The sequence below is a fragment of the Nicotiana sylvestris genome, chromosome 12, assembly GCF_000393655.2.
Source record: "Nicotiana sylvestris chromosome 12, ASM39365v2, whole genome shotgun sequence".
NCBI lineage: Eukaryota > Viridiplantae > Streptophyta > Magnoliopsida > Solanales > Solanaceae > Nicotiana > Nicotiana sylvestris.
The window spans coordinates 44,418,940-44,429,730 of NC_091068.1; the positions used below are offsets into that span (position 1 = coordinate 44,418,940).

The following is a 10,791-nucleotide window of genomic DNA, read 5'->3' on the forward strand; positions in this document are numbered from 1 at the left end:
CCTCTAGAACTATTTCCCAAGATGACAAAGCTTCTTCATCTTCACGATCATCCAAGGATAAGACCAGAGTACCTCCTTGACTTGAAGAGTGCATACTTGGACCCTGTGAAACATCCTCCGATTTCACGATTGATAAGCCTTCTTCCAAACCGGGGCGATGCGAACCCATGTCCCGGTATATTAGCCTGATAACCGACTTGGGAAGGTGAAAACGGATTGCCGCTGGGGAGAGGCGGTGCAAGTGGAGATTCCTTATCGGGAGGAAGATGTAATGAAACACAAACTTGGTTTCCTTAGTGTATATACATATCCTTTTACCCTAGGTCCGGTAGAACCATCCTCGCCATCGATAGACCCCGTAATCCTTGATTTCTGTGGACAATACTAGGTGACGCTCGGTCAAATTCATCCATCATTCTGGTGCATTGTCTACATTATTAGGCACTTTGCAAACATGACTGAGGGGGTACCTTTTACCCTTGACCATCTGATTAGGATGTACAACCCCCGACTTTATCGAGGCAGCCCGATTAAGCTTCAGTATCGGACTCTAAAGGCTTTCTTTTCCTGTACCGATGAAGGCAATGATAGGGGTGGATGATTCACTTTGTCCAAGTTAGGATTTCAGATCTAATTCCTGTTGAAAGGATGCCATTCCTCGAGGAATGGAACATAAATTGTAAGTGAATATGTCGATTAGATATTTTTTCTTTCATTTGGACCATTTTCCCTCATGAACTAACTTCCTTTGTTGGTGCAGCTGTTAAGTGGTACCCTGGCGCAGTTAAGGATCTTTCAGGCTGGGTTCGCCAACTTGATTCGACTTACCCGTATGCTAAGCGTGTATGGCGAGATCTAACCAAGGCCCAATGGGAAGCTAAAAACCATGGTGAGGTTTCTCTTCCGCAGTACTTGAGTTCATTACAGGAGGTACACCTTAACCGTATTCTAAACTTTCATAACTGTCTTTTGCGTTTGTGCAGGCTTGGGATATGCCTCTTTGATGAGGGAAGACTCCTCCGGGGAGGCAGATACCTCAAGTCTTGCCAAGGAGACGAAGAGAAAGAGAAAATCACCGACTAAATCCTCGAAGCCAAAGAAGGCGAAAGCTCAAAAGCCTAAGGTTGATTCAGCGGCCCTAACTTCAGAAGCAGCGGAGGGCCCCAGAGCGGGGGTGAAGAGAAGGATGACTCACTGCAGGCGCCCCGGGGAAGAGTAAGCGCGTCTACTTCAGATCTTGCTGAGCTGATGGCTGTTGAGCCGAAGGCTTCCAAACCGAAAGTCACTGATGTTGTCCCACCTCGGGCCGAAGAGGATCTTGTGGGTGATGTCCTTGAGCCGATCGATGGCCAGAACATTTCTCGAGCTGAGGGACGTTCAGTAGATGAGTTAGGGGCCCCCAGCTCTGAGGCTCCTTGGAGGCAAGAGAAGGACCCGAGCGATCCAGCCTGGGTTATTGATGTGGGTGACTCTCCACCAGGTTTGGCATCCCTTCCGAGGGTGATAAGCAATGCCTATAATAGAGAGACATCCGATGCGGGGGCATCTCTCGGGGGGAATGATGTATTTGAAGGGTTCTTCACTAGGGTCGAAGAAAACCCCAAGCTTAACGCCTTGCTCATTTTCGAGGAAGCCGAGAGGCTATGTAAACAGGTAATCCTTTGCCGACTTTGCTATGAGTTTCAATCCCCATCTTCCTGATTTTGTTTTTTTATACTTTTAGGATATAACGCTTTATAATCGGGCCTTAGCTAAGTCCCAAGCTGAGTCGACTCGCTATGACGAAGAGTGTGGGAGGCTTTTATTAGAGGCCGGTGAGCTCAGAGCTCTTTTTACCAAAAAGGAGGAAGAACTTAATGACCTTCGGGCTCGTTTTGAGACGGTGTCTCAAGAGATACCTATCTTGTTGAGCAGGTAATACAGTCTTTGCATGTTTTTATTTCCATGCTTGTTTGACCTTAGCATTTAACAAGTTTAGGTTGATCTTTGCAACTTGAGAAGAAAAATGTCCTGGTCAGGGAGGGGCTCAGAGCCAGGGAAATTGAGATTCTCGGACTTAAGCAGCGTATGGACGAGATAGCCTCTGAGAGAAATACCCTCCAGGGGAAGTTGACTTCAGTTGAGCGTTGTTTTCAGGATGCGAGAGCAGATATCGGTAAGTATAAGGATCTTTATGCTGAATCGGTTGCCGCAATTTCTCAGCCAAGTCCGAAGCTGATATGCTCATATCCTTGTACAGAAAAGATGCTGCTGCTGCAAATGCTCGGGCCAGGAAGGTCTCTGAAGATGCCAAGTTTAAACTGACTTGAGCCCTGGAGCGTGCCTGATTAGGATCTTAGAGACAGGCTCTCGAGGATGTATATATAAGGGGCATTGATTTGTTTGCTGAGATCGAGAGGGTGAAGATCCTAGAGAAAGAATCAACAACTCTGCTTTCTTCTGATGATGGTTCAGCCAGTGGTTCGACCAGCGGGTCTGAGGAAGATGAAGGTGAAGGTGAAGTCCCCGAGGAGGAGGTCGTTGATGTGCCGAGGGTTGAGGACCAAGCCATTGAAGGCAGAACTTTTGAGGGGGCTCCATCCGGTCAAGTGACCCCTGCGATAGATTAGGCTTTTATTTGTCCCTCTCTAGGTGTGAGCCTTGTAAATACATATTTTATAAATATAAGAATTTCTTTATTTTGCCTTTGATTCGTGTTGAATCCAAGTGTTTGACTCTAACGATTAGTTCTGGTATCGGACTCGGAATATAATAAACCCTTAGGTTTTTAATTGATTGATATAGCATTTCTTAAAGTCCTTTGTTACCCTCGGACTAAGCTTCTGATGCGAACTTAGGTCACCGGGACTTTTGAGTCCAAGTTGGGTGAGAGACGGGTCTCGATTTTTGAAATAAAGCTAGACATTTTAGGCTTCATTAATAATCCTCGAGTGAGAATTTTCTCGAACTCAGGTAGCCTTTGGACTCAGCAACTGGATGAGCGTCCGCTTGCTTATCTGAAAATAAAGATAGCTTTTAGGCTTTTACCAATAGTCCCCGAGTGAGGACTTACTAGAATCGGGCAGCCTTTGGGCTCAATAGTCGAGTCAGCGTTTGCTCGAACATGGAATAAATATAGCCCTAAGGCTTTATTAGTAGTCCCCGATTGAGAGCTTGCTCGAACTCGGGTAGTCCTTGGGCTCTTTAGACTGGCCCTTAAGCTTTTACGCATTGGCCCTTAGGCTCTTACGCATTGGCCCTTAGGCGCTTTAAGATGGCCCTTAGGCTTTTACGCATTGGCCCTTAGACTCTTAGGCTGGCCCTTAGGCTCTTACGCATTTGCCCTTAGGCTCTTAAGGATGGCCCTTAGGCTCTTATGCATTGGCCCTTAGGCTCTTTTTAGATTGGGTCGATGAGACCTCTAATATGGCTATAATTTTCCCTCATTTTGGCCAAAGATTTTTTGAAGTTTTGATTATGCCTTGTCATGTTTTATGTTCGTCCGAGTCTTCGACGGCTCAAATGAGAACCTCGATTATGAGTCGATATGTGATGACAGCTGAGTACCTCGGGAGGTTTGCTCGAAGGATGATTGTTTTCGAAGCCTTTTATTTGTTCGGAGATGATATTATCGAAGCTCCTTTGCTTATGCCGAGGGTAGCCTGATTAACCGGTTCTTTCGAAATATTTTCGAAGTATTTGGAGGCCTTTAGTTTTGTGGCGGTAGTCGGACGTCTCCAAGTCGCGTTAATTCGACCGTAGCCTTTCAGTTCGAGTGTAGTCTTTATGTTTGGCCGTAGCCTTTTGTCCACGTGTGTGGTGACCTTGCTGTCTATATCGAGGTTTTAGGGGTATTATAAGTTCGATATATAGCCTTGGCCTTAATATTGAGGTTATACCTTTTTAAGGTCTTACAGATTTGGTGTTGCCATTGAGGGATTACAAACTTGAAGTTGCCTGATTGAGGTCTTATGAATTTGATTTTTTGATGGCTCGATAAACTGACTGTTGATGATAGTCCCCGGGTGTTCGAGGGTTTGTGGCCTTTGAGCCGTCTTATAAGAAAGCAGTGAACTTCTTTGAGGCACAAAGTGTTTTTGCTAAGCAAAAGGGCTTCCTCAATCACTTGATATATGCGTACATTTTTTTTGCCTTTGGAGGATCAACTATTCTACATGGACACGGTTCATTTGACCGTTTGGCCCAATACAACATTCTCTTATCGAGGTCCTCCTAGGTGTAGTTCGGTTTTTTCCAAGAGGTGACCTCTTCCCGGGGTGATGTTCCCCAGTAATTGAGGTTGGTCGAAGAGAAGCCTTGAATATTTGATGAATTCTCCTTGGGAAGAATATGGATGTTTCCTCATTAAAAACCTCTCCGGTAAAGCCGTTCGGGATAAAATCCAATCTTAAGGGAAAAAGAGCGCAACACATGCTTTAAAACCCGAGGTTTTCGAGTTGAAGGGTACTTCGGTGCCTTTCGTCGAACACTTGTAAGAAAATAGTGCGAGTCATAAAGCGAAAAAGGGAGAAGGTTATACCTTAGCAATAATATCGTTTGAGCATCGATATGTTCCAATTTCTTGGAAGTTGCTCGCCTTCCATGGTGCCAAGTTTGTAGGACCCCTTGACTACTATTCTGAGGACGCGGTACAGTCCTTCCCAGCTTGGGCCTAGCTTCCCTTCATTTGGGTTTCGAGTGTTGAGGGTGACTTTCCGTAGGACTAAGTCACTGACTCCGAAGTATCGGAGGTTTCTTCTCCTGTTATAATATCTCTCGATCCTTTGTTTTTGGGCAGCCATTCGGACTAGTGCAGCCTCTTGCTTTTCATCTAGTAGCTCGAGGGCTATAGTCATGACCTCGCTGTTCGAGTCCTCAGTGGCATGCCAAAATCTGGTGCTTGGCTCTCCGGCCTCGATCAGTATCAGATCCTCGAACCCGTATACCAAAGAGAACTGTGTCTCTCCTATGCTTGACTTTGAAGTTGTTCGGTATGCCCATAGTACTTCGGGCAATACATCTTTCCATTTTCCCTTCGCATTTTCTAACCTCTTCTTCAAGTTTTGGATGATAGTCTTGTTTGTGGACTCGACCTGTCCATTCGCACATGGGTGATAGGGTGTTGACATGATTCTCTTGATCTTATAGTCTTTGAGGAATTTCATCACCTTGCTGCCTATGAACTGCTTCCCATTATCACATGCAATCTCGGAAGGGATCCCAAATCGGCATATGATATGATCCTGGATGAAGTCAATGACTTCCTTTTGTCTTATCTTCTCGAAGGCCTGTGCTTCCACCCATTTCGAGAAGTAGTCAGTCATAAATAGAATAAATCTGGCTTTACCTGGTTCCGTTGGTAAGGGGCTGACGATGTCCATCCCCCATTTCATGAACGACCATGGTGATAAGACTGAATGCAGCTATTCACCAAGTTGGTGAATCCTTGGTGTCCTTTTCCATGTTGTCCCAATAGTAGCCTGCCCTGATCACCTTTCAAACTAAAGAATCGGCACCGAAATGATTTCCACAAGTGCCCTTATGGATTTCTCGAAGTACGTAATCGATGACTCCCGATCCCAAGCATACTGCTAGAGGTCCGTCGAAGGTCCTTCTATATAGTGTTCCATTCTCGACGAGTGAAAATCGAGCTGCTTTGGCTCAGAGGGCCCTCGATTCTTTTGGATCCGTGGGCAGCTTCCCATTTTTCAAATAGTCGATATATTTATTCCTCCAATCCCATGTTAGACTTGTCGAGTTGATCTCGGCATGGCCCTCTCCGATTACCAATTTGGACAACTGTACAATAGCCGTTGGGAGTATATCATCTTCTTTGACGACGACCCCAGGTTTGCGAGTGCATCGGCCTCACTGTTCTGATCTCGGGGAATGTGGACCAGAGTCCATTCTTTTAAACGATGCAACATGACCTGAAGTTTGTCTAAGTATCTTTGCATCCTGTCTTCTCGAACCTCGAAGCTCCCATTCGTTTGGTTAACTACAAGGAGGGAGTCACATTTTGCTTTGACGACTTCCGCTCCTAGGCTCTTGGACAACTCGAGACCTGTAATTATAGCCTCATACTTGGCCTTGTTGTTAGTGAATTTCGGAGTTTTTATAGATTGCCTAATCATTCCGCCCGTAAGTGGTTTCAGAATGATGCCGAGCCCATACCCTTTTACATTCGAGGCACCGTCGGTGAATAGGGTCCATACCCCCGATGACGTGCCCGTTTCTAGCAAGAGTTAGGCACGAGGGCGGGCGTAAAATCAGCCATGAAGTCCACCAAAATTTGGGACTTGATAGACATCCGAGGTTGATACTCGATATCATACCCTTCGAGCTCAATGGCCCATTTGGCCAATCTGCCAGATAATTTAGGCTTGTGCAAGATGTTTCGAAGAGGGTATATTGTTAAAACACATATACAATGGCATTGAAAATAAGGTTTTAATTTCCGAGATGCACTTACTAATGCAAGAGCTAATTTTTCTAAGTGGGGATACCTGGTTTCAACATCTCCTAGAGTCCGGCTTACGTAATAAATAGGGAATTGCGTACCTTGTTCTTCCTGAATCAACACACCACTTACTGCTACTTCGGATATAGACAGATATAATTACAACGTTTCATCTTCTTTCAGGGTGTGGAGCAAAGGTGGGCTCGAGAGATACCGTTTTAACTCCTCTAAAGCACGCTGGCATTTCGGAGTCCACTCAAAGCTATTTTTCTTTTTAGGCAAGGAGAAGAAATGATGACTCTGATTAGACGATCTCGAGATGAATCGGCCTAAGGCCGCTATCCACCCAGTCAACCACTGTACGACCTTCACATTGTTCACCACTGTGATTGCTTCAACGGCTTTGATTTTGTCGGGGTTAATCTCGATCCTCCTATTCGGCACCATGAAGCCTAAAAATTTGCCCGATCCTTCTCCGAAGGCACATTTCTTGAGGTTGAGCTTCATGTTGTAACTTCTACGGATATCGAATGTCTCCTGCAAATGAGTCAAATGGTCCTCTGCGTGCAGGGACTTAACTAGCATGTCATCAATGTAAACTTCCATAGATAGGCCTATTTGATGTTTGAACATCTCATTAACTAGGCGTTGGTACATAGCTCCTGTGTTTTTAGCCCAAAGGGCATTACATTATAACAGTATGTACCATACTTCGTGATGAACAAAGTCTTTTCCCTGTCCTTCGGGTTCATTTGAATTTGATTATACCCGAAATAGACATCGAGAAAAGTGAAAGTCTCGTGGCCGGCCGTGGCATCGATCAAGCGATCGATAGTGGGCAATGTGAATGAGTCTTTGGGGCATGCTTTATTCAAGTCTTTATATTCTATGCATATTTTTAATTTATTTCCTTTTTTTGGGGATCACTACTACATTATCCAACCATTCGGGGTATTTTACCTCCCTAATTGATCCTATTTTGAGGAGTTTTGTTACCTCATCTTTGATGAACGCATGTTTTACCTCGGATTGAGGTGTCCCTTTTTGCTTCACCGGCTGAACCTGGGATCGACACTTAGTCGATGGGTGGTTATCTCTTGCAGGATCCCTGTTATGTCTAAGTGGGACCAAGCAAAGAAATCAATGTTGTCAAAAAGAAATTGGATAAGTTTTTTCCTGAGTTTGGGGGTTAACCCCGTTCCCAAGTATACCTTTTGATCTGGAAGATGCTTGATCAAGATGACCTGCTCGAGTTCTTTGACTGTTAATTTTGTTGCATCTGATTCCTCGAGGGCAATGAAGGTCTGAGGAGTGAGGAAGTCTTCTTCATCGTCTTCGTTCGAACGCTCACAGGCCACCTGATCCTCGGGGGTCAGCCTGTTTCCTAACTCATCCCAGATGGGGGGAGTCGATGTTGGTGCCATGTCGTTTACCGCGAATATCTCTTTTGTTGCACGTTGTTCTTCGTACACCATTTTTATACCATTTTTCGTTGGGAACTTCATCATCTAGTGAAGAGTTGATGGTACCTCCCCTATGTTGTGTATCCACGGTCTCCCAAGTAAGGCATTGTACGTTATGTCACCTTCAATGACATGAAACTTGGTGTCTTGGACTGTACCAGATATGTTGACCGGGAGGATGATTTATCCTCTCGTTGTCTCGCTTGCTAGGTTGAATCCATTAAGGATTCGAGAGGTGGGTATGATCTGATCGAGCAATCCGATCTGCTCCACCACCTTCGACATGATTACGTTGGCCGAGCTACCTGGATCCACGAGCATGCGTTTAATATGAATGTTATTCAAAAGAAAAGAAATTACCAGTGCATCATTATGTGGTTGGGACGATGCTGTGATATCTTCTTCTTTAAATATAAGAGCATCCCCAGGTATATAGCTCCGAGTTTGCTTTCCCTTTGCGATGGACACTTTAGCCCGTTTGAACACCGGTCCCTGTGGGATGTCGGTTTCTCCGACGATCATGTGAATGATGTGCTGAGGTTCTTCTGGTTCGTTCTTTCCATGAAGCCCAATACTGTTGTTTTCGTATGCATTTGTTGGGTTAGACATTTTTTGACCTGGAATCAAAGAATCTTGGACATGAAAAAGTGTGAAGAATAACTTATGTTTTAAGGAAACTAGCACCAAAACAATCACTATTATTCTTTGCCCCACGGTGGGCGCCACACAGTTTACCCTGAAAAAAAGTATTTACAATTATATTTGATTTGTGGTTCTAAACGTGATTTATCTTGATACTAGTTGTTAGGCGAATAATGCTAAGTGTAAATGAGCAAGAAATGATAAGAAAACCTGCATGGTCACAAGGTTGAGCAAGAAATTAGGCGACCTGACTACTCCTGAAGTGCTGGAGTAGTAGTAGCAGTACGCGTGTCAGGTGCCTAGACTCCAGCTGGAACTGCTGGTGGTACCTCGGCGGAAGCTCGCGCAGGTGCTCTAGCTGCACCACGTGCGCGTCCTCGGCCTCTACCCCGGTCTTGGCCTTTGACGGCTACAATAGGGGGTGCGGGTGCCTGATCATCTCGGGTAGCATGGTCCTCACCACCTGTAAGAGAATAGAAGACAAAAGTTTATAATTGTGATGTCAAAATATCGCACGATAAGGAAATCAAATGAAGTGGAATTTTCCTAACAATTACTTAGCCTTTCGTAGATAAGTACAAGCATCTCCATACCGATCAGCGAAACTCTAATAAACCAGCTTGTGATCCGTGACTCCTATGAACCTAGAACTCTGATACCAACTTGTCACGACCCCGGTTCGCCCTCCGTGAAACATCATGACGGCACCTAGTCTCTACGACTAGGTAAGCCCAATTTGTGGAAGAAAAACCAAAATTTGCGGAAGTAAAACAATTTAAAACAGAAATACAGTAGTAACAGTGTTTACGTGTGCCACTCGGCATACACCATGTTTAACTCTCAATACCAATACGTAAATCCAAGACTCGAAAACCCACGAATCACAAGCTCAGATCAATACTACAGAGCTCTAACTCCGGAATGTCTCATAAGAACAGAAAAATACAGAAGGACTAAATACTAAAAGCAGGAATAGAAAGGGACTTCTCGGTCTGCGGACGCGGCAGATGTACCTCGAAGTCTCTAGAACAGTCTCCTCCTTAAGGATGATAGGCCTAAGTAGGGTACCTGGATCTGCACATGAAAAACATGCACAAGAGAGGCATGAGTACACCACAACGATACTCAATAAGTGCCAAGCCTAACCTCGGTTGGGTAGTGACGAGGAAGGTCAGGGCCCTACTGAGGTTAAATAAAATAATAAGGTCAATAGTATAGAACAGAACAATATAAATAAGTACAACAGTGAAATAACACAGGATGTACAGGACATCAACGACCATACAAAAACAAGGTAAACACGGAAAGGAAATACAACTCAGCTCCAATGATAACGATCGGGGATCTCTTAGGATACCGTCCTGTAGTCCCATATGTACATATCTAATGGATCTCCCGGGATCTCGTCCCGTAGTCCAACTCATAGTGCGTGGGGATCTACCGGAATCCCATTCCGTAGTCCCAAATATAAATACAAGTACTGGGGGAATCTACTGGGTGCATTCCCGTAGTTCCATATAACTGTGCAGAGAGATCTACCGGAATCCCACATCCGTAGTCCCAAAATAAACAGGCAAGTGGGAGCTACCGGAATCCCACATCCGTAGTCCCAAAATAAACAGATAAGGGGAGCTACCGGAATCCCACATCCGTAGTCCCAAACTAAATACACAGCAACAACAAGAAAATATATAGAAATGGCACTATTTCATATTAAGGCAACAAGTGATTCTAGCCTAGCTTGCTGCACAGAATTCAAGTAAGGCAGGTTGAACAAATAAATCAATTAAGTCACTAAGACATGCTTTCCTAAGCTAACAACAGGCTTAATAGTGCAAGTAATAGAAACAGGAAAGGAAACATGCTAGTAATTACTTAAAGAAAACCGGATTTTCAACAATTAGCATAAGTACGCACTCGTCACCTCACGTACAAGGCATTTTAATTACCAAATATACCAATCCTAAGGGGAAGGTCCCCCACACAAGGTTAGACAAGCCACTTACCTCGAACCGGCTCAAAAATCAACCCGAGACCACGTTCTTGCCATGAGTACTCGACTCCAAATGACCTAAATCTATTCAATTCAATTGCATAATGTAATTAACACTTCAAGTATCTGATTCTACAATTAAAGTCTAAGCTAATATGCGAAACTATGTAAAATAACAAAAATGCCCCTCGGGCTCATGTCTCGGAATCGTGTGAAATTTACATTTCCAGAAAGCCCGTACTCTCACGAGTCTA

General features: G+C 44.5%; 1 protein-coding gene across 1 annotated transcript; it reads left to right on the plus strand.

The window, feature by feature from the left end:
- The first annotated feature begins 1,248 nt into the window (after nt 1–1,248).
- LOC138882967 (MICOS complex subunit MIC60, mitochondrial-like) lies at nt 1,249–2,609 on the plus strand. Its single transcript, XM_070163617.1, has 5 exons — nt 1,249–1,653; nt 1,724–1,914; nt 2,019–2,155; nt 2,203–2,276; nt 2,340–2,609. The coding sequence occupies exons 1-5, from the start codon at nt 1,249–1,251 to the stop codon at nt 2,607–2,609; spliced, it is 1,077 nt and encodes a 358-aa protein (XP_070019718.1).
- The last annotated feature ends 8,182 nt before the right edge of the window (nt 2,610–10,791 follow it).

Excerpts from the sequence above, each read along its gene's own strand:
- LOC138882967 (XM_070163617.1), top strand. The coding sequence starts at position 1,249 with ATGGCTGTTGAGCCGAAGGCTTCCAAACCGAAAGTCACTGATGTTGTC. Across the intron at positions 1,915-2,018 it reads ATACCTATCTTGTTGAGCAG|GGAGGGGCTCAGAGCCAGGG; the intron begins GTAATACAGTCT and ends TGTCCTGGTCAG. Across the intron at positions 2,156-2,202 it reads GGATGCGAGAGCAGATATCG|CCAAGTCCGAAGCTGATATG; the intron begins GTAAGTATAAGG and ends GCAATTTCTCAG.